The following is a 24,984-nucleotide window of genomic DNA, read 5'->3' on the forward strand; positions in this document are numbered from 1 at the left end:
CTAACAATGTGTAGGAACATATCGTGTAGCAATGTCTTGAGATTGTAGTCGCTCTCTGACAAAATGACAATCAATTTCTATGTGTTTGGTCCGCTCATGAAACACAAGATTTGCAGCAATGTGTAAAGCTGCTTGATTATCGCAATAAAGGAACATGGGACCATGATGTGAAATACTGAGGTCGGATAAGAGGGCTCGAAGCCATAGTAATTCACTGATAGTGTGTGCCATAGCCCGATATTCGGCCTTTGCAGAGGAACGAGACACTGTTGTCTGCTTCTTAGCACGCCAAGAAATCGGAGCATCTCCTAAGGAAACATAGAAACCTGTAGTAGAGCGCCTTGTCATGGGACATCCTGCCCAGTCTGCATCACAATAAGCATATAACTGAAAGGTGTTGACACTTGAAAAAAATATGCCTTGACCTGGAGACCCTTTCAAATATCGCAAAATGCGGAAGGCTGCATCTAAGTGTGGTTGTCGAGGAGATTGCATAAACTGTGTCAGAACATGCACCGAGTATGCAATATCAGGCCTAGTGATGGTCAAATAAATGAGTCGTCCCAGCAATCGACGATATGGACCTGGATCATCAAGTAGTTTTCCATCATCCACCGTGAGCTTGAGATGTTGCTGCATAGGAAATTTTGTGGGCTTGATCCCAATCATTCCGGTCTCCTGGAGAATGTCAAGAGTATATTTTCGTTGTGATACAAATATGCCCGAAGGTGATCATGCCACTTCTAATCCAAAAAAATATTTTAAGTTGCCCAGGTCTTTAATGTGAAACTTGTCTTGCAAATATTGTTTCAGTGCCTGACATTTCAAAGGGTTATTCCCTGTAATAATCATATCATCCACATAAACAAGAATGGCAATGAAAGAGTCCTCATCCTGTTTGATGAACAAAGAGTGATAAGCTTTAGATTGAGTACAATCATATTAGAGCAAGAAGTGGGAGAACTTTTCAAACCACTGTCTTGACGCTTGCTTGAGTCCATAAAGAGACTTACGCAACCGACAAACACGTGTATCACTTGATTTTAGAAATCCTGACGGAGGTGTCATATATACTTCTTCATGAAGATCGCCATGAAGGAAAGCATTGTTGACGTCCAACTGATGTAACTGTCAATGTTTAGCGGAAGCAACAGCTAAGAGACACCGTACTGTAGTCAATTTAGCCACCGGAGCAAAAGTCTCAGTGTAGTCAAGGCCTTCTATTTGTGTGTATCCCTTTGCCACTAACCGAGCCTTGTATCGCTCAATAGAACCATCGGCCTTGTATTTAATTTTGTATACCCATCTCGATCCAATGGATTTCTTTCCGAGTGGTAGATGCTCCAAAGTCTAAGTGCCATTTTGCTGGAGAGCAGTGAGCTCAGCCCCCATTGCTTCTCGCCACTTAGGATCCTTTACGGCTTGAGAAAAGGTTTTAGGTTCTTTATGAGAGGTAATAGCTGAAATAAAAGCTCGATGGAAAGCATTAAGCTTAGAATAAGTGAGGTAGCAAGAAATAGGATAAGGCTTACCTGAGGTCACTGAATTGGCGGATGTGTCCGGGGGTCTCCCCACTCTTGGGGCATCGACAATGTAGTCCTGTAATCGAACGGGTTGCTTCCTATCTCTGACGGGCCATGAATTAGGTCCAATGGTCTTAGAAGGTGAAGCCTGCTTAGGAGAGATAGTATCGATTGCATCAAGAGTCCTGTTCAAACTTGACATTTGGTTCGAATCAATGGAATTGGTTTGTGTTTGATCTGACTCATGAGAAGGAATAGGATTTGAAATCTGTCCTTGGGTCTGACTCAAATTAGGTACATGAGGTAAATTATTGGTTGCCAAAAAAAATCCCACATCATAATCAGTCTGATTTGGTTGTGAAAAAGAAGGTATAATAGAAAAGGAAGGTAATGTTTGAGAATAAGAAAATGTCTTCTCATGAAAGATAACATCACGTGAAGTAAATATTTCATGAGTTTCAAGGTTATATACACGATAACCCTTTTAACCAAGAGGGTATCCAACGAACACACAAGCACGAGAACGAGATTGAAATTTATCACTGGACGTCTCATGCATATAACAAAGGCTACCAAAAACTCTCAGATGATCATAGGTGGGTGGTTTATGAAATAAGAGTTCGTAGGGACTCTTGCCATTCAATTTTGGTGTAGGTGTTAAGTTAATTAAATAGACGGCAGTCAAAACACATTCTCTCCAAAATGACACAGATAAGTTGGCTTGAAATCTTAGAGCACGGGCAACATTTAATAGATGTCGATGTTTACGCTCAACCACCCCATTTTGTTCTGGTGTCCCAACACAAGAGGTTTGTGATATAACCCTATGTTCTAGAAGATGTGATTTCAATGGTCCGGCTACAAACTCTTGAGCGTTATCACTACGTATGTGTTTAATGTTGGCATCAAAATGATTTTTGACCATAGCATGAAAATTAACAAAGCATTGGTATGCCTCAGATTTTCTTTGTAATAGATAAACCCAAGTAGCCCTTGTGCAATCATCAACAATAGTGAGAAAGAAATGAGCTCCTGTGTGTGATGGGGTGCGATATGGTCCCCATATATCAATATGAACTAAATTAAATGGTAAAGCAGATTTATTAATACTCAAGGAAAAAGGCTTTCTTATCTGTTTTGCACGATAGCAAATGTCACAACAATTATTTATAGAATCAAAAGAAGTATTTGAAAGAAAAGGAACAAGTTTCAAATGCTTGTAAGAGCAATGTCCTAACCGAGCATGCCAGAGATTAATCAAAACATTGACTTTATTTGTCCGTGCAGGACGTATTGCCAAGCCTTTGAAGTAGTAAAGACCATCCTGGAGTTCACCCAATCCAATCAGCTTCCTCGTGGCAAGGTCCTGTAGAGCACAAAATGTGGGAAAGAAGAGAACAGCACAATTAAGTTCTCGAGCAAGTTTGCTTACTGAAACAAGATTGCAAGTAAAATTAGGAGCATATAAAGTACGGTGCAAGGTAATATCATTGGTCAAAGTAACATCACCATATGAATGTACAGACATATTGACTCCATTAGGTAAAGTAACTGGGAGTGCATTGTCAAGAGATTCAATATCATGAAGAAAGGACTTACAAAAGGTTAAGTGTTCGGAAGCACCACTATCAAGGATCCAAGAATGATGAAAAGAATCAAGAGAGGCCTTACCAACAAAATTTACGGCACTTTGAGTCTTATCTTGTCCAAGAAGGAAAATAAGTTGCTGATATTGTGTAGGAGAAAGATCCGGTATTGGAGAGATTCTGTCTGTATTCAATGATGTAGTAGCATTCACGGCAACCCCTCCTTGGTGCTGACTATCGGTCTCGGCTCCATTGCCTCTATCCTTAACTCGATCTTTGGATTGCCATCCAGGTGGGTACCCGATTAGCTCAAAGCATCTATCACGGGTATGTCCTGTCTTCTTACAGTGGTCGCATCGAAAATATTTTTTATTTCTTTCCTTGGAGCCGATCTCTTTATTCGCCCTTTCTATCATGGGCTTAACAGCGAGAGCCGCGGCTTCAGGTTGAGAAGTTCGAACAGCGGTGACTTCCTTCTGCTTTTCACCTCGAATCAATAAGGCATATGCCTTATTAACTGTTGGTAATGGCTCCATGGACAGCAGCTGATCTCGCAACGTGTCGTAGGAGTCCTTGAGACCAAAAAGAAATTGATGTAGTCTCTCTTCTTCTTTCTCAACTTGGATCTCTCTAGTGGCTCCACACGAACAAGTCGGCACCTTGGAATAAGCCATAAGTTCCTCCCACAAGCCACGAAGATGGGCATAATAAGTGGCAATAGTCATATCATTGCCTTGCCTGAAACTCCAGATTTGGGTCTTTAACTCATGAATGCGAGGAGCATTGCCTTGAGAATATCTTTCCTCAAGATCGACCCAAATATCTCGAGCACTTTCAAAAAAAGAGATGCTGTCGTAGATTTCTGGTACAACAGAGTTGTAGATCCATGACATCACCATTGAATTACACGTATCCCAGAGAAAATGATCCCGCGATCCATCTATAGGTCGTGCAAGTATCCCATCAACGAACCGAATTTTTCGTTTGGCTCGAAGAGCAGTGATAATGGACCTTCGCCATACAGGATAGTTCGGTCCCTTGAGTAGAGATGTCACAAGGGTATTTCCAGGATTCTCTGAAGGTGAGATGAAATAGGGAGATGCCGAATCATGCACAGCATTTAAGATCGATGACGAACCATCCACCATAGATTCGATTGTGGTGCTCTGATCGATTTGATCGGACATGTTGATGAGGACAAGATGTAGCAACTATTTGCCTCCAGCTATGTGCAAGAGGACGCTTCAGCAACAACCTGCTGTAAGCGCTTAATCAAGGAAAAGACTTGGATCAATGGCGACCCTGCTCTGATACCATGTAAAAGAAAAGCCCGAGAGATGCAAGAAAAGGAGGAGAAACATAAAAAAAAAAACAAGTGGAGAAGATCTCTTCATTGTATTTCACTATGATATGTACATCCATATATAGAGATGAAGAAGAGAGAAACAGGCAGGAAATTGGAGAGATCACGGTATCAATCACGTGATCCTCCCAATTCAAAAACATACCATAGTAATTATAAAATATTCTAGACAATATTCTAGACAATGGACATTCCTAATATTCTGTAACATGCCATTAAAAAAAATTATCTAGATAATGTACATTCCTAATATTCTGTATATTTCTGATATAGGCAATGTACATTCCTAATATTCTAGACAATCACGTGATCCTCCCAATTCAAAAACATACCATAGTAATTATAAAACAAGTGAAGAAGATCTCTTCATTGTATTTCACTATGATATGTACATCCATATATAGAGATGAAGAAGAGAGAAACAGGCATGAAATTGGAGAGATTATAGTATCAATCACGTGATCCTCCCAATTCAAAAACATACCATAGTAATTATAAAATATTCTAGACAATATTCTAGACAATGGACATTCCTAATATTCTGTAACATGCCATTGTAAAAAATATTCTAGATAATGTACATTCTTAATATTCTGTATATTTCTGATATAGGCAATGTATATTTCTAATACTCTTTTTGCATTTTAAAATCAAGTGGTGAAACATTTTTGACAGTGTTTCTGTTTTTTTTGAAGGACAGGAACTCTTTTAATCCACTTTCTTGGCCTGGGAAAAGATTTCTTGCCAGGGCATCTAGAAGAGATTGTCATGTGTTGCAACAAATGCCATTATATACATGGTGGTTACATGAAATTATATGGGCCATTTAGGTGTCCAAATTATCATATTGAGATGATTCAACCTTTCAACTTGTCCCAATTAAGATGGAAGATTTAACAAGGAAAAGGAAAATGCCACCATTTGATGATGTTATCATCTCTTGTTGCCATCTGGGTAACACGATATGATTCAATTTCCAATGGTGTTAATTTCAACCTTAGCTTCCATTGGCTTTGATGGGGTGGGGTGGGCATAGGATGGCAAGTGGGAATCAGCCTTTCTTGTTTCTCAAAGAACATACAAGAATGATATCTACGTGGTGTGCGAGGAGATAAAGAAACCGAAATATAATTTTGTGTCATACAGGAATAATAAGAACTGGAAAATAGAATGAAAAAATGTATTATGAGTGAAATGTGTTTCATAATTATTAACCATTCTACTTTCAACATCTCAGTGATAAAAAGATCAGTAATGATGGATAAAATGAATTATTTAACATAATGGTTGAATAAAATAAATGGGTGCTTATATAGAGATAATGAACATTGAAATGTAATTTTGTGTAACATTCTTATTATCTGCACTCTTCTCAACATATTGTTTTCCTTCCAAAAACAAACAGCATGAGATGATGAAATAAAATTATGTGGATAATTTTCCTACCAAAAAAATTATGAGTATCATAAGGAGGATTATCGATAAAAATTATTTCATTTAGAGAAGTAAGAAATTGAAATCTAGAAAAATTTCTACAAAATTATATTATGTAGTTATTTTCCAAATTTATTTCAAATTTTCTGAATTTTTTTGTAACCAATTTGAAGAATGTCATTAAAAAAAAATTCTGTCTTATTCTTTTTTAAAGAGTCCCATTAAATAGGATTTTGTTTCCCTTTTTTATAGCACTTTCTAAATTTATTAAGAAACTCTTTTTTAGCGGAAAAAGTATGAATAATTTTTTCTCTTTTCTTTCTAATTAGAAAATTACAAAGATACCCTTTCAAATTTAGACCATCTACATTTAGGCCTCAATAATTCAAAAATATCAATTAACTATCAAAACTTAAAATCTATTGCAACATGGTTTAACCATTTATTTCAATCATAACATCATTAATGAAGGTAGAAAAAAGATAAAAATATTTTTGATTCAAAGATACTATTTTTTGTCATTCATCTAGCTGCACAGATATCAAAACACTCTATCCTCTATATTTTATCCATCTGCATTAATCTTGAAGCACTCTATCCTCTATCATCTATCCACTTATATGGTTCTCGAAATATTTTATTCTTTATCATTTTTTCACTTGCATAAATCTTAATATGCTCTATTCTTTGTTATCCATTTATCAATACAAATCTTAAAAGTGCTCTAGTCTCAATCATCCATCCGCATACAAAAATTCAAAGAGCTTCCTTCTATCATCCATCCACTTGCACAGCTCTCAAAATACTCCATCTACAATATATTCGTCTGCATAAATCTCAAAGTGCTCTATCCTCTATCATCTATTCATCCACATAAATTTTAAAGTACGATCCTATGTCACTTATTTTCTAACACAAATCTCAAAGCACTCCATCTTCTATCATCCATCTTACTTGCATAAATCTCAAAGTACTTCATCTTTTGTCATTCATCTATCTATATAGATCTTAAATCATTCCATTCTTTATCATCCATCAATCTATATAGATTTTGAAGTACTCTATCTTTTGTTATCCATCTGCTTACACAAATCTCAAAATGAGCTGTCCTTCATAATTCATTTGGTTGTATAAATTTCAAAGCACTACATCCTCTATCATCCATCCATTTGTGGTCTATCATCCATGTGCATATATAAATCTTAAAATACTTCATTTACTATTATTTGTTTATCTGTGCTCTCCATTTTCTATCATTCATCCAGTTATATATATTTTAGAGCACTCAATTATTTATCATCCACCTACTACAAGAAAACAACATTCTTGTGATAGAATTATTTACGATGAAAGTATTTTCATCGTTAATAATATTATTTATGATTAAAAAATATTCATCATAAATAATTTACTATTTACGATGAAAATAATTTTTCATCACAAATAGTCACGTATCAGCGATGAAAAAAAATTTTCATCTTAAATACTTATTATTAGTGATGAATATTTTTATCATAAATAATATATCATTTATTTTAATTTTAAATTTTTAAATATTAGTGATAAAAATATTTTTATCATAAATAATTAAGTATTTATGATGAAAATTTTTTTTATCACCAATAAATTTATTTACAATGCAAATATTATCGTCGCTAATATTTGAAAAAAATAATGAGAAATTTAAAAAATTTAAAAATTACTGATTATTTACAACAAAAATTTTTCATCATAAATAATTAAATTTTATCATAAATACTATTTATTTATGATGAAAATATTTTTATCAGCAATATTTAAAAAAATTAAAAATTAAAAAAAAAATTAAAAATTTCTTATTATTTGCGATAAAAAAATTTTATCATAAATAATCATGTATTTCGATCAAAAAAAATTTTCATCATCAATACATAATTATTTATGATAAAAAAAATTTTATCATCAATATTAAAAAATAAAAAATTTAAAAAAATTTAAAAGTTACTTATTATTTGTGATAAAATTTTTTCATCATAAATAATTAAGTATTTATGATAAAAAAAATTATATCGTAAATACTTAAGTCTTTTGAATGAAATGAGCTATACATTTATTTGCGATATAAAATTCATCTGTTCATCGCTGCCATTGTTACTAGTGATATCAATGAATCTTTCCGATTGAGTATCTGCCTTAAGTTGCATAAAAAGAGCTTCATTTCATGCAGAAACTATATAGTTAAGCAGTATATTCTAACATGGCTTGCACGATCTTGAAAGGTACCATACTTTCTGCGTCGATCGATGCTCAAATGTATCTCTGTAGAAGTTTCAATTATAAAAAAAATAATACAAACACTCATCTTTCTAGCAATACAAAGCATAAATATGAGCTTGTACTTTATAATACAACTTGCACTACCCACAGATCTGCTTTGATTCTGATTAATTACTTTTTGATACTCACACAATTTCTCTTAAATTTCTCAAGCTTCATCTTCACATGCAATATATGAACTTCTAGACCTCTAACTTTCTATCTCTTCCCTATCCTCCAAATCTTAATCTTGATAAATTTCTCTCGCGATTTTAGAATCACCACGATATTCTCATACTCTAATTTTCGAAATAAAGAGTGCAAGAATAAGACGAGCTCTTTAGAAATCGAAGATCTCAAAACTATCGATCTCCCATAATGCCCATTCTATTACAAAAATCGAAGAGCTGTTCTTATAACAATTATTAGCGCAACGTAAATTAAACTTTTCGTTGTAATTATATTTTCTATATAATTTTTTTTGAAGAAAAAAAAAATTTTAGAGAAAAAATTATAAATTAATTAACTATTTATATAAATTTTTTTTAACTAACAGAAAATTAATTTTTTTGATGAAATTATTTTGAAAAATTTTTTTAGACCAAAAATATTTTAGATTAAAGAAAATTAATTTTATTTTTTATCATGAATATTTTTTATATCATTTTTTTGTTAAATTTTTTGGATGGAAATTTTTTTTAATATAAAAAATTTAAAATTAATTTTTTTTATGAACTTGTTATTGGGAAGATTTTTTTAGACTAAAAAAGTTTGAGAATTTTTTTTTTTAATTATTAGTGATGTAAACCAAATTTTTATCACAAATAGTCTTTAAATTTTTTTTAAAAAAAATTATTTGCAATGTAAATTTATTTTCCATCAAAAATCAAGTTTTAAAAATATTATTTTAATCATTTTTTATGAAAAAAAATTGTTAATGGAGAAAAAAATTTATTAGTGATGAAAAAAATTTTAATAATAAAATCATTTTAAAAATAAATTTTTTTATTTTTTTGAAAAAAAATTATTAGAAAAAAAAATATTTTTGGACGATATTTATTAGCGACGGAAATCATATTTCTATCTCTAATATCCTTATTAACAATGTATATTTTTATTTCCGTCATCAATAATTTATTTCATGAATTTTTTGGATGAAATTTTTTTAGAAAAAAAAATTTTTTAGTGAAGAATTTTTGACAGGCCTTATTGATGACGAAAATTACTTTTTCATCGCGAATAAGCATATTAGTAATAAAAATTTTTATCGTTAATAGTTATTCATTTATTACATATCAAGTCGATGTCGCTTCTCTTCCCACGAAACCCTCCTTTCCCTCTCCCTCTCCAAGCTCTCCCCCCTCTCTTCCAGTCGATGACCTAAGCTTCCACCGACCGGCTCCGCCGTCACTTTTTGGGCTCCGCCGTCTCTTCCACCGACCGTCACAGATGACTCCTATTCTCCTTCTGGTACGATCTGCCATCACTTTCCACCCACCACCAGCCTTTTTCTTTTTGTTGATTGGGCCACCGACGAGCGACGTCCGACGCCCCCACCAGCATGTGCCAGTGGCCGCCATAGCACGGAGCCACCGGTGGGGGGGAGGGGGTCCGGTTGTGGGGATGGGGGGGCCGTGGGGTGCGAAAGAGCAACGCCGATGGGGGTGGGGGGGAGCCGTGGGGTTCGTCGAGGTGGGGAGGAGTGAGGGGGGGTGGGTCACAGGGGTCCATCCGACGATGATAGGTGCAAGTGCAGGAGCCGAGGGTTGGGGGGATGGCGGTGGGGGTTGGGGGGTCGGTGGCATCTCAGAGGAGGTTCGGATGCCGTGGGGTTGGGAGGATGATGGTATGGAGGGTCAAGTGCCCGGAGGGCGGAGGGGGTTGTAGGAGGCTGGGGGCCAGAGGGTGGAGAGGGTTTCGTTGGGTGGGGGTGAGCCGCCAGGGGCGACACAGGGGCTGGGGGATCGGAGGGTGGAGGAGGTGGCATGACAAGTGGGGCGAGGCCGTGGGTGGCACGTTGGACAGGGTGGGTGTGGGTCAGTCGTTGATGGAGGAAGGTCGGTCAGGAAGAGGAGGGAGGAAGGGAAGGGAGAAATAAGGAGAAAAAAAAAGAAAAAGTGAAAAGAAATAATAAATATTAATCAAATATTTTATTATTTGATTAATAATAAAATAAATTTTTTACTATAATTTAATGTATATTTTTTTGCTTATTATAATTTAATGCATATTTTTTTATAATTTAATGCATATAAAATATTGTGATTATGATTTAATGTTTTAATTAGGATTAACTGAATCCTTCAGTAAATTTTTAATGCATATGAACTATCTAATCCGGGATCCGGATCGGGATCCAGTTCAGATTCGGATCACGATCTGAATTGGATCGAGGTCGAAATTCGGATCAAGATCCTGATCCGGATTGGGATCCAGATCGGGATCTGATCAGGATCTGAGTTGGGATCCAGGTCAGATCCGGCTACATCTCTCTATTTCCATAGAGAGATGCATGGTAGTGATTTAATATATGCATTGATATAACCTTAGGCTTCCATTTAAGAGTTGATACAAGATCTCTAAAACAGACTCTATGAACGGCTCTTGAATGTCCTGTTTGGATAGTTCAAAAATGCATCAATTTTTTATTATTGTCATGGTATTCTTTATTCTATTGTGAAAAATTTCATCGCAGTTATCTCGTTTGTCCTTCGGGTATATATTAGATGCGGTTAAAATATGATCCATCTATATATATATATGAGACGTTGAAAGTATGAATACAAATCAGATAGTTAAACATTGTGACTAGAAAACTAAAGATATCATTGAACCAAAAGTAAATTGAGTCGTAACAAATTATTATGATCATTTATTTTTTTAAAAAATTTATGAGTGCTATATAAGATTAAATATGATTACAAACAAAATCACTGGCCGTCTGATAATGAAAAGGCAACTTTTTATAAAAGTGTGTTATTTCTCAGTACCACTCTATTCTCCTCTAAGAGGATGTGTGAATTTTTTCTATAGAATGGGACTGAAATTCTTGTAGATTGGGTCAGTACAACCAACAAGATCATGGACTACAAGCCGCATTAGGCAAAATATGTAGAAATAGTTTGAAATGGTCTGGCCCGAGTCTTATTGGGAGAAAAAACCTGATGAGGTTTCCTCTTCTTCCATGAGATTTGGAATAGCTCATTCCAAAATTATTTCTGGGCATTTTGAGAATATAGATCTAACCCACCATGTAGTGTGTGACCTTGCTAGTTGTGCAAGCCCAGTCCACGATTTTTTACTAGATTTTCAGTCCGACCCTTGAATCATTACTAAGGAGTATCTTTGTTAATATGTGTATCATTTCTTTAATTGGCAGCTTCTTAATTCATGATTATTCTCCAATCAGTTTGTTGATGCTAATTTGCTTTCATCCTGTTTTCCCATGCTCATTTCATGATTATTGTTCTGTGGTTGGTTTGCTGGTTATCTATCAATTCCCCATGTTCCAGGTTCATGAATTACACCTTACGCTGTATCAGCCATCGGATTTGCTTATTCTGGTTCGGACAGTTTATTATCAAGCGGCCTCTCTATTTTTTCTGTGGATTTTTTGTCTGACATTTCAGGTGCAGTGTTCAGTAATGATTTATTTATTATTATTTCAGGCCAGTCTTCACTGATGGTGAGACTAGGACGAGTTCTATTGAAGAATCTCACTCTAGAGAGTTGGAGACGCAAGTATTCGGGACAGCATCTCTGTATTGAGATACCATCCGACTATACCAGACCCATTAGAGAATGGTGCGAGCTATGGCAGATCGAGCTGGGCATCATATACCACAGCTATGCCTCCGTGATGCTTTTTGATTGCCGTCATGTTATACAAGCTCAGAGAGAAGTTTTCTACACCCAATTATGAGTAAAATAAATTATACTGTGAATATTTAATTAGCATAATATTTTTTTAATATTTGTTATTAACAAGGTGTATTTGATATTGTTGATTTTGAGGAGGATCGCGTGTGACGAGCTATAGATGCTCATTTATGCTTGCGTTTCAAAGAGCATCGTCACCGCATTCATCAGCACCAATACCATGTGATGCAGGACCATGGGGTGGAGCCAGCATGGTAACGGCCATATGACAGCATCACTATGGATGATTGGGCTCTCGTATGCTGGCATTATGAGGATCCGACAGATCAGGTTACACACCAATTTTTTTTTTTAGAGTTTAATGATTAAATCATTTATTCTTAAATTTAGTTTGTTACTGATTAATTTGACTGCTAACTGTACAGAGACGATGTGCCCAGAACATCGTGAATCGGGCGAGACAGACCGTGTCGCATTATGGGGGTTCGAGGTCGTTCGCTCGTCATATGGAGCAAATGGTAAGTAATTTTTAATTAGCATATTTTAACTCTCTAACTATTTAAAAATTTTTAATTAATTATTTTCAAATTATAGAGAGATGCAGAGAGTGGCGAGCTTCTTGGTATGATCGATATCTACCAGCGAATCCACCAACGATGGTCAAGAGAGCGGACGACGAGAAATCAGAAGCTTTTTGTAAGTTTTTTCAATTATTTTTTTATTCACAATTTAATTTTTAATACAAAATTAAAATAGCTATAACTTTAATTTTCAAGATCGTATGATAGACATTAGATCCCAGCCTATCCCTGAGGGTTTGACCGCATCTACAAATGACAAGATTTGTGATCAAGTGCTTGGTACAAGATCCTGTTATGTTAGGAGTCTAGGGCATGGGATCAGTACTCTCTCATCCTCACGTTCGTCCAGGGCTGACATCCATGCTGCCTGCAATGCTCGACTGACGAAGATGCAGAGGCGGGCTACTGAAGATCGACAGCGAGCTGATGAGTTGACTGCACGCATCGATGAGTACCAACTGCTCTAAACCCAGATGATAGAGCGGATGGCGCAGATGGAGCGGATGATGTAGTTGATGAGGCAGTAGCAGACCAGTCCAAACTCTTCCGAACGCTCTCCTTCTCCAGTCTGTTCTCCTTCTGCAGATGCCGATAGATGACGGCCTGTTTATATTGCTTTTTATTTTTATTTCAAACCTCTTGTAATTTTAATTTAATATAATAAAATGATGAAATTTATTTATAAATTTATTGTGTAAAATTTTTTATTTTTATTTTATAGATTATAAATAAAAAATATTATAAATATAAATTAAAGATATATATTCATAAATTATTTTTAAAAAAAATTATGTGTAAATTTTTAGCGATGAAATTATTTTCGACGATATTTTGGTCGCCAAAAATCCTATTAGCGATGAAAATAATTGGTCGTAAATATTTTTTTAATAATTTAAAAATATTAAAATTTTATATTAAATTATTAGCGATGAAAATAATTTCATCATAAATAATTGCTAATTTAGTAGTGTCAAAAATTTCAATCAGCAATTATCATATTTATGACGAAACTTTTACATTGCTAATATTTTTTTTATAAATTTGAATTTTATAAAAATTTTTAATTAAATTAATAGCGACGAAAGTAGTTCATCACAAATAAATTTTAAAATTATTTTTTATTAATGATGTAATAATTTATTGTAAATTATTTTTTTATGATAAATTTTTTTCATTGTAAATAGTTTTCGAAAAAAAAAAATTAACGATATAAATTTTTTATCGATAATATCGATTATTGATGATGAAAAATTTTTTTCTTCATAAAAAATTATCAACGATACCATTATTTATGACGAAATATCAGTCATAATAATTTCGTTTCGTCACTAACAAATATTACCAATAAAAATCTAGTATTAGCAATGAATTTTTTGCATCGTCAATATCCTATTCTGTTGTAGTGATCTATCTACATAGATTTTAAAGTGCTACTCTCCCTTTCATTTTCTTCAATTCCAACTAAAATAAGAGTTCCTTGCTAAGTGAGAAAGACCATTCAGAAAAATTTGTTATTATGTGAATATTTCACAATGAAGATAGATGGTTGCACCGTATTATAATTAAAAAAAATTGATGGCTAATTAACATTTTTAAAGTTTTTGATGCAAATTCTCTTTCTTGCTTCCGGTTGAGGAGGACTTAAGTGAGCTTCAGTCCATTAGAAAAAAGGCTATAAAATTAGATCTTCTCATTTCTAAGAAGATCTCCAACTTCATCGGGTCTATTGAGGGGTGCAAATGAGCCGGGTTAATCTATGAATCGATCCGATCCAACCCATGTAGATCTGATCTAAACCATTTTAAATAACCCATTGAACCGAGTCAGATTCTTAAATTAAATCAGTTCCATTTTTTGAATTGGGTTTAGATTTATTGAATTTTGATCCGATGTGACTTATGAAAATTTTTGAATTAATTTGGATCTTAAAATAAATGAGCTGTTCTGATCTGATCCGAATCCAGTATGGGACCTAAACACTGATCCAAACAGAACATATGATTCTTAGACCTAAGTGGGTATGTTTTATCCCATCACGGGAACAACTTGAACCACACCAACTGGTACCAAACCATTCTGTCAAGGGAGCTGTTCACGCATGTTATCCTAATTGTTCTGATTGCTGTACCCCGTGATCAAGGAAGATACATAGCCGCAATTGACAACCATCAAGTTTAGAGAAATTTTTGTGTCGTATTAATGTTTTTATATTTCTTCAGTGTTGCCGCCCGGTTCTTTTCACCAACCTGTGAAAAACTTGCTGAATGTATGCGTACAAATAGATGGTTTTATGTTTTTGATGTATAATTTGATGGTGCTTGATGTAAAACCCATCCTTTCGATATTATACACAGACAAATACAAAACTTTGGACTAGCAATGAACATGTACGTTTCTGGATGTCTTGCTGTTTTTGTTCGCTATGAACTTCCAAGTGCCAATAATGCTCCTTTAAAAGTTTGCACCATTTTCTTAGTATACTCGCACCGATTCTCTCTCTCCCTCTCTCTCTCTCTGATGGTATCCTTCACCCTAAATTGTTCCATATTGGATTGTGGGGGCTGTCATGTGGATGGTGAATAGAATTGGTATGCTGTTGAAAAAAATGGAGGCTGAAAAAATGCAATATAAGCAGAATGGGCAAATTTGAGTCACAGCAGGGAGTGGAAGCCAGCAACCCTCTTTTGCAATGACCAATCTGTGCCCCATCATCATAGAGACCACAAAAATTCATTGTGGTTGTTGGATAGTACTAACAAGAGCTGGGTTTGTCTCCTCCCTTCCACCTTCCCTGACTGTTCGTCTCTTCTCCTTCTCCGCCCTTTCTCTTTTGTCTTGTTTTCTTTATTGATTTTCTTTGCCTTTCTCGTTTGGCCATTTTCGAAGTGGACATCATCTTAAGGCTGCCGCAATCTAAACACTGAGCTAAAATTCTGACTAAGACGTAACCGAGCTAAAAAAAATCACTATCATTATTAAAACAACCGCATGTTGATCCGAATTTGGTTGGATCTAAACCAAATCTATATTTTATAAACTCGAATCAATTTATATATAGATTTGATTCGATCTAAATAATTTGTTGGATCAAAAAAATTAATCATAAATTTAATTTATTTTTTTATTAAATTAAATTTAAATTTAATATTCAAATATAATTACTATAAAAAAATTTAAATCAAATCGAAATCTCCAATTTGACCTATTTGCACCCCTGGGTCTAGTATGGCAAGAGGGTCCCGCACAAAGTAGAAGTTCTCTCACTTCTGATGAATCTCTCCTGTAAAGAAAGGCCAAATTTAGGGAAGCGTCGTAATATTTTTTTATAAAATATAATATAAAAAAAATCAACCATGGTACAAAATAACAGTTATACCGCAATTATTGTCCTTTATCACATGACGCAATTACTGAGATTCATGGGGCAAGTATAGTACAAGAAGTGCTCATTATTCTAATTTCTCCTAATCCTATCGTCCAAGATACTATGGTCCCTATAGATGAGATCTTGTCGGTCCACGTGGCACCTGATGGTCGCCTAAGAGTGGGCGGCGGACCTACGATCATGGCCCCCTAGGTTCCTGCTATGGTGGTCCTCGGCGAGACACTGTACCCGGGGTGCTGACACAGTGGCAGCAGGACACCGGCCCATTACTTGGGCTGGGTCTCATTTGTTTCACCCTTGCAACCACAGCCGTTGGATGTTGGATCGTGTCATCATCGTGTACCCAGTACTAACTGCTCCCGTCTGTTAATGCTTTCGTCTTGCGTGCCGTAATGGCGGTGTTGGGGTCGATACGCCTGAGTTGTTCTTCTCGGTAAGTGATCTCATTGGCCGCTCGGAGGTGCCACCACCTTTCGTGGATCTCGTGCTGGTCCGTGGGTTAATTAATGCATCATTTAATCCGTCGCAGATTTTCCCATCGACGTAGCCGCTGCTATTTTTAATAGCCCGGACTTACGAGGGGGGCACGATCACGGTTACCGTGATTACTCCGCTGCCGATTTTTTTTTGAGCCAGTTTAAGAAATTGTGTTGGATTGGACTGATTTTTCTATTAAAGTATAAATTTAATGATATCTTTGGATAAGAACCATACCAACTTAATGTCTCTTTAGCTAAATTTTTATGAAAAAAAAATTCATATATCTTTTTTTCCCCATTGATGAACTGGACATATTTTCAGGACCAAAAAAAAAAAAAAAGGGGCTGGACAAGCCAGCAATGGATTTCTACGAGAAATCTAGCCCAATCCCAGCATATTTTGCAAACTGGCTTTTAGGGCTTATTTGAAAAATCTAATAAGATTGGGCTGGATAGAAGTATAGATTATACAATCTATTTAAATAAGGCCCGTATTAACTCAATTTTTCTCCGAATGGCGCAAAAAAAAAAAAAGGCCTCTATAACTTTTTTAATCCTATAGTCAGATATATTTATAGATGGCATTGAGACAAAAATTAGAATAGATATTTGAAAAACAACGAGCTACACAAACCAACCTATCCATTTTGATAGGAAATCTAGCTTAATCTTACTGAATTTCTCAAATAGGCTCTAAATTATGTGGATAGATTGAGATCGAAAATCCTATATTTTCTTCAAAAAGAATTATGGTTGTTGAAAATAATTCTTTGATACAATTGATAACTAAATTAAAAAATAACTACTTCTACTAATCTATTGATTTATTAATATATATACAAAGGCAAAAGCTCTGGAGCCGGGCCTCGTAAGATTTTTTTTTTTTTTTTCCGTCATAGAAGTTGACATAGAATATCAATATAAAATTTTTAGAATTTTGGTGCAAGAAGCAATGAGACTTTCTACCAAAATCCCAATGGGACTTTCCACGTTGCCAAGTCTCTTAAGACTCATTTAGTTTATGAAAAATGGAGAAAGAAAAAGATAATTCTTGAAAAATATGAGTAGTAATTTTTTTTCAATCTGATGGATATTCTATCCAATCCGATCCAAATGAAGCAGGTTTTACTCGATTCGATTAAAAAGCAGGATGGATATAAATTTTAAAAAAAATATTCGAAATAGATTTGAATCGGATACAAATAATGGTATGCCTCATTCCGAATTCATCTTGATAATATCTCTCTTATTTAAACAAGCTTAAAATTATCTCTCTCTTTCATTTACATAAAATCTAAACCCATCAAGCAGCCCCCCTCCCACCCCCACCCAACCACCTCGACACTTGCGATGACCCGACGGTCGGCGGTCCCCACCCCTAGTGGCAGTGGCGGGTCCCCACCCTTAAAACCCTAGCCATCATCTAAGCTTTCTTATTCGACTACTCCAAGCCTCCCACCTAACTGAGACTCCTAATAACCAAAAAAAGTAAAGAAAACATCAGGAAAAAATATAGAAAAAATCAACCAAAACAAATGAAAGGTGAAAAAAATTAAAAGATAAGACCTTTTCCACATAGATTGATCATTTTTTTTTTCCTTTTTGTTTCATTTTCTTTTCATTTCATTCTCTTTTTCGGAGATCTATGGGGAAGGAAGGCACCTGAGGGAGATCAGAAGGATTTTTAGTTTTTGATTGGAGCTTTTTTCTTGAGCATATGAGATTTTATGCGAGTTGTGGCGGTGTGAGTTGGTCCACATAGGAGAAAAAGAGTACTTAAGAGAGATCGAAGGGGTTTTTAGATTCTAGTTGGGGTTTTTTCTCAAGCATATGGGACTTTGTACTAGTGGTGGTATGAGTTCGTCCCTTAAGGTTTTGAGAGATTAATTTTGGTGGAAGTATGATATTTTATAGGATTTAGGAATCAAGTGGCAAACAGTGATGAAGTGGTGGTAGAGACGGGGAATAGAAAAGAAAATAGATTCGGATATACCCGACTCAACCTGACCTATCTTTGGAGCCCGATACAAGATCGGTATAGATATAATTTTTTTACTTACAGGGTGGGTATGGATATGGACTAACCTGACCCATATCTAACCCATTGCCATCCTTACTAAAAAGCAGAGGAGAGCCTCCTTGTTTGATCGAGAGAGAATGAAAAAAGTTCTTATGGGAAGATACTTCTCACATTTCATGAAAAATATAAATCTACGAGGATGGTGAGTGTTGGGACTTCTCATGGGATAAAAATTGGTGACTATTTTTTCTTTCTAAAAATATTTTTTTATATTATCTTTATAAATATTAGTATAATATTAATATAATATTATACTAATATTTATATTTATATAAATATTATAATATTTATAATATATTAATATTATATCAATATGATGTATTAATGTCATATTAATATAATACATTATTATTATATAATGTTATTATATTATATTTATAATATATTTATATTAATATAAATATTATATTAATATTTATATAGTGTTAAGCAGTAAAAGACTATGCTTTTATGTTTATTAAGAATATATAATAGATATTTTATATAATTATTTAATAAAAATAAATATTTAATTAAATATAAATTACTATGAAATAAGTCATTTTTTTATGAGTGATTAAATATACTGAAATTATATTATCAGATATCATATGTTAAATTTTTTTTTACCATAGCAACTGCTTCACTCTTTTATTTTTAAAATTAAAAAAAAATTTACCTTGATCTGTTCTATGTAAATTAATATTATTTGTACGTACATAGGACGCCCATTAAATGCACGCAGGAAGATTCCTCGGGTTCACTGCTTCTGAGCTTAGCATCTCAAATACTCAACTAGCTTATAAAAACTTGGCAGAAACCTCCACAAATTGCATTATTTTACTTCTTGCCACGAAGCAAACATAATTTTCAATGCGACCGCCCACTTTCCGTAGGCTATTTCTTCACTCAAAAACTCCTTTAACTATGAAAAATGCTAAAAAGACATCTATCCTTGTGTTGTCCACCAATCCTCAATTGCCACGAAGGACAAGCAAACTAAAACATATTTTGCTACATGGAAAAACATTGGATTTGTGGTAGTACCAAGATTGCCACCCTGCATGCCTGGAACTTTAAACCTGGGTATTAAATACTTTACTTGATCCAACCTAGACCCAACCTGCCTGATCCTTCCTGATGGGTTTGTGGTTCGTGTGTCAGTTACTAGCCTGACCAACCACCGTGGGATATCGAAAGAAATTATTAATTTTATCAAGTGATATGGTCTATTTGTTATTGATTAATAGTTTACATTTTATGTGAGAATAGAGCTGAGGACTGAACGGTCAATATTCATTCAAAACAGTGCAAAAAATGGTCTGCAAATACAAACCTAGATAGATTACCAAAAAAGGAAAGAAAAAAACACAAAACCTAGATTATCTGCACATGCAATTAGATTTTCCAAAAATTGAATGGACTTGGGCTGGTCGAACGGTTCCAAATCAGTCAGGTCAATCTGGGTAAAGATTGGATTAAACATTCTTGAGATGCTAGTGGGTCAAGCCAGGCTCAATCTAGCTCATAAAAACTCTTTTTGTTACGAAAAAAAGATTTACCATCATACAAATCCATCGTTGCACGCACCATATAGATCTCGAAGCACTCCGAACTCTATCATTTATCCATCTATATAGATTTTAAAGCTAGATGATTCAATAGTGGGTTTGTATAAAAGAAGGTGTCAATCCTTCTTCTGTATAAAAAATACAGCCATTATCTATTTCTGGTTCATCTTGCATGGCATAGATTACGTGCATCATGCTTGTAAAAGAATGCAATTCAAGAATCTCAACTCTACATTTCTTTATAGAAGTATTGGAAATATAGCGGTCTGGCATCTCACTAAAATAAATTTGTTAAAAAATATTATTCGGCTTACTTATTTGAGTATAAGTATTCTAGATCTACTTAATGTATAACTAATGTGAAACTAAACAAACATCAATTTGGATCCTATCATAAGAACAATAAATCTAATTATCAACACTGCATTCAATTCATGATCAACTCAAATACATTCATGTTATAGCATCTCTTAATCCATATAAGTAATAGATCGAATCCACTCTGATATTATTATTTATAGTGATCTAGGATTTTATCTGAAAAGATTGGCTAGAAGATTTTTTTTTTTGGATCTTGTACAAGCATCCAAATTTTACTTTATAAAAATATAAAATAAAAAATATATATAAAAAAATTACATGTATATTAAAATAAATGATAAATTATATCTCTGATCTTTAAACTATATTGGATTTTTTAAAATGATCTTTAAATTATAAAAGCCCAAACTTTAATCTCCGAACTTTCTGAATCATTTTAATATTGTCCTTCGTCCATTTTCGACAATTTTCTCGTACCGAAAATCCTATGTGACAGTCATCGGTGCTTGCGTGGCTCCGTTCATCTAAACAGATGACATCGATGCTGATCTGGAATAAAAAAATAAAAAATATGTAGCAAATATTTTTAGAATAAAAAATCTATAGCATCCTCTTCCTCTCCCACGATCGTACCACCATCCTTCTTCGTTGTAGCCCCCACGGCCACCCCAGCCACCCCCCCCCTCGGTGCTCATATTGCCCGATGCTCCCTTGCCACCCCTCTCCAACACAGCTCCCAGCCTCCCCTTATCATTGGCGCCTGTCTCTACCCCCGCTGCCACCTCTCTCCACCGTAGCCCCCACCCCCACCCCCAGCCCCTGCGCCCTCCTCCCCAATCGGTGCTCATGCCCCACCCCCTCCTTACGTACTCGGGCATGCATTCCCACCTTCTTCCCTCTCTTCCCCATCAAAGAATCGAGATCTGATCGACGGTGATCACCGGATTTTTTGCAGGAGCCTTTTACCATGCCCGCTTCGATTTCTCACCGCGGCCATCATTGAAGCTCGAGATAAGCCTCGGATCCTCTTCGTCCCTTCTTCTCCTTTTTTTCCTTGCCAATGCGCACAACCGTCGATTGCCGGCTTCACCGAAAAATCGAGATCAGAGTCTCTTCTATTTTTTTTGTATTCAGCCTTTTTCTTTTGGCTTTTTACGACGTCGGTGTGGGACTAGGTCGGTGCGAAAGGCAGAAGAGTCAAGGAGATGGAGGATGATGGTGCCGGTACTGGGGAGGTGGTAGAGGAGGCAGGAGCAGAGGAGGAGGTCGAGATCGTGGAGGTGGAGTGAGAGGATGGAGGCGGCGATGTCGAGGTCGCTTTGAAGGTGGAGCTTGTCGGTGGGGAGAGAGGGGGCGAGGTAGCAGGTAAAGAGGGAGTGGAGGGAGCGGAGAGTGGATAATATGGCGGGAGAAGATCAACGAAGAGAGGGTTGGCCGATCAATGAGGGGAGCTGGTGATGTCGATCAGGGAGAATTGGAGGGAGATTTTGAAGTGCAGGAGCCACCATCGGTCGACGAACGACTTGATAGAGAGGACGGCGATGAAGAGGACAGAGAGGAGGTGCTGGAGGATGAGGTCCAAGATCTCGACGGGGGTGACAGAAGGGGTAGAGGATGCCGCCACCGCAGGCATCTCCTCCCTCTGTCTGCCATGTCTCTTCCTCCATCTTGAGGCCTGAGCACGGAGGAGAGGAAGAGAAGAGGTCCGTCGTCGCCCAACGATCCCATTAACCGATAGCTTCACATTACGCATAGAGATCTCAGTTGTCGTTATCTATCTGTCACGCCCCCGATCCGAGATTTGAATCGAGGGTCATGGCAACCGCCGCATACTTATAGAATACTTTTTCCATAAGCATGCAAGGCATCTCATCATGATATCTTCACAAACAGTTAAATAATTTTTTTTTTTTTATTCAATAATCAAACCTTGGTTCAAATAACAAATCAAAACTAAGTGTTCAAGAGAAAGTAACTGTCTGACAAAGTCAATACTAAAAACAAAACTAAAGGTCTTGAATCAATTCTGAGAAAATTCTAAATCAATGAGTTAACTCCATCTCTAATCGCTCTCCCAATCGAAATCCCACATCATGCTAATTTTCTGGATCTGTAGGAAAAACATAAAACTTATCATGAGCTAAATAGCCCAGTAAGCAGTGTATACCTTTAACTGAATAATCAGGCAAATAATACTATGCATAACAAATCAATATGTAATTTCATGAAATCATATTCATACTGTCAATCATATATAAAAGTCAATTCATCATAATTTCCAATTATACTTTTCTTCTTAAATTCATCAATTTCTTAAATTCTTCTTACCAACCATGACTATGACTACATTATCCCTGTGGCAGGGTCATAATACCGCGTATCTGCTTGCGGTGGGCTGCGAATCATCTGGCAGTCAAGTCCTTTGGAACCGCTGGTCTAACTGGCGGTTTTGTCGCTGGTCTATCTGGCGACATGTCGCTGGTCTCACTGGCGACATAAATCCTCAGGACAGTCAATTGCCAACGTATATGCCCCCATTGGCGGGGTCCTCAACACAGTCAGGTTGTCAATTTCATATTGTCTTCCAATTCATATATTATTTTCAAGAATAATAAAATTAATTGATATTCGAGTCAAATCAATTATAACATTCTTTGAGATCATATATCATCATAATAATTGCTCCATAAATAACTTCAATCATAAATAATTTTCTACAATTAACTTTCATCATAAATAATTTTCAACAATTATTTCAATAAATAATTACAATCGCAAGCATGCATAAATTTATTTAATTCATAATTTACCAGATAAATTCAGTAAAAGTAAACACTACTTACCTCAAACGTATTCCAATAAATCCACATAATTCTATAAATTTTCTTCCAAAAATTCTGTTCGTAGATCATATCGCGATATCCCATGATCAAATATCCACAATCCTATACAGAATCAATTTCAATAATTAGAAAGAATACGAATACCATATTTCAACGGTTTAGATTGGGTCCGATCATCTAATTTTATCTAATCAAAATCTAACTAGGACCTAAATGATCCAAAGTTTGACTATCAGATCAAATCAGATTCGAAGTGATAGGATCGAGGTTTCTTCATCGATTTCATAAAATCAAGTGGAGAGAGAGAATCAGAGGAGAGAAAATTCATAAGGTACAATTCGAATTGATCAAGTGACACAATCCAACATTACGATTGGTCCAATATCTCAATTGGTGAAACCAACATGATCAAATCAAATCATGGCTAGATCGAAATCATGGATGATCAAATCTAAAGATTCATGGTCTGATTAAGGTGGGTGCTAGTACGCTGTCTGACAATCATAGATCAGGGTTCTTCATTAAAATCAGATCAGACTTATTAAAAAAAATTTCTTCATTCACTAACCTTTTTTTTTTAGAGAGAGAATCAATCAAGAGAGAGAATATTTTAGAGAGAGAAAATTCTAGAGAGAGAAAATTTTAGAGAGAGAAAATCCATCTTGAATTCTTCAGACAATATGATTCAACAAATTCTGATCGATCATATCAAATCATGCTAAAATTATCATGTGGACAATTCGATAAGATCGTGAGAAATAAAATCTAAAAATACTTGATCTGATCAAAGTGGATGTCAGTGCACCGTCCGACGATCATGGATCAAAAATCCATCACGAGGATCATTTAAATTCATCATCATTCTTCTCAAAATTCTAGAAATCTTAGGAGAGATAATCTAGAGAGAGAATTCTAGAGAGAGAAAATACCAGTTCAGGCTGAAGAGAGAGAGGGAAGAGAGAGAAACTCTCTTTCTCATATTTTATTATTTATATCATTATTTATTAATTAATTTAATAATTTTTCTTTTCTTTTCTTTTCTCTCTCTTTTTTTTTTCACGGAAGAGAGAGGAGAGAAAATCCTATTTATTATTATTATTATTTTATTTTTTTTTCCTTTTCCTTTTTCTTTTCTTTTTCTTCTTTTTCTTTTCTTTTCCTTCTTCTTCTTTTCTTTTTCTTTTTCTTTTCCTTCTTCTTCTTCTTTTCTTCCCGGGCTTTCATTGGGCCGAAACAGGGGACCTAGAGGTCCCCGTGCCTTGATCGGCTGATCACGGCCATCTCATGGCCGGAGGTGGCCGGCGGCAACGACCGACTCTCCCGGGTTCGGAGAGACCAGGGCCGGCAGTCGGCGTGACCGTCGGCGTCGGAAAATCAGAGGAAAGAGGCGGCGAACAGGGGGGTTTCTTTCTCCAACTAAATCCGGCAACACCCGTCGCCGGCCATCGTGCACACAGGCACGGGAAAGAAGGGAGAGAAGAGAGGGAGAGGAGGGAGACCTTACCACATCCTCCGGTGACCCCCACCGGCGAGAAATCGCGGCGAACACGGGTCGAGGAGTCGCGGCTTCAAACGGGAAAATCGGAGAAAACTCTCCGGCAATCGATGGCGACGGAAGGGTCTACCCATAGAGGAGAGGGGAAGGGTTCTTATAGAGCTCGTCCT

At 35.6% G+C, this 24,984-nt stretch overlaps 1 protein-coding gene across 1 annotated transcript; it reads right to left on the reverse strand.

Annotated features, from left to right (window-relative positions):
* On the reverse strand, positions 1-4,257 carry LOC140857418 (uncharacterized). Its single transcript, XM_073256212.1, has 3 exons — positions 2,788-4,257; positions 817-894; positions 1-678 (listed from the first exon to the last, which is right to left on the reverse strand). The coding sequence occupies exons 1-3, from the start codon at positions 4,255-4,257 to the stop codon at positions 1-3; spliced, it is 2,226 nt and encodes a 741-aa protein (XP_073112313.1).
* Between the last annotated feature and the right edge of the window lie 20,727 nt (positions 4,258-24,984).

The sequence above is a fragment of the Elaeis guineensis genome, chromosome 4 (genome assembly GCF_000442705.2).
Source record: "Elaeis guineensis isolate ETL-2024a chromosome 4, EG11, whole genome shotgun sequence".
Lineage (NCBI taxonomy): Eukaryota > Viridiplantae > Streptophyta > Magnoliopsida > Arecales > Arecaceae > Elaeis > Elaeis guineensis.

Coding starts and splice junctions, on each gene's coding strand:
- LOC140857418 (XM_073256212.1), bottom strand. CDS start 4,257: ATGGTGGATGGTTCGTCATCGATCTTAAATGCTGTGCATGATTCGGCA. Junction 895..2,787: donor CACGGACAAATAAAGTCAAT/GTTTTGATTAAT, acceptor TTCATCAAACAG/GATGAGGACTCTTTCATTGC. Junction 679..816: donor ATAACCCTTTGAAATGTCAG/GCACTGAAACAA, acceptor GACATTCTCCAG/GAGACCGGAATGATTGGGAT.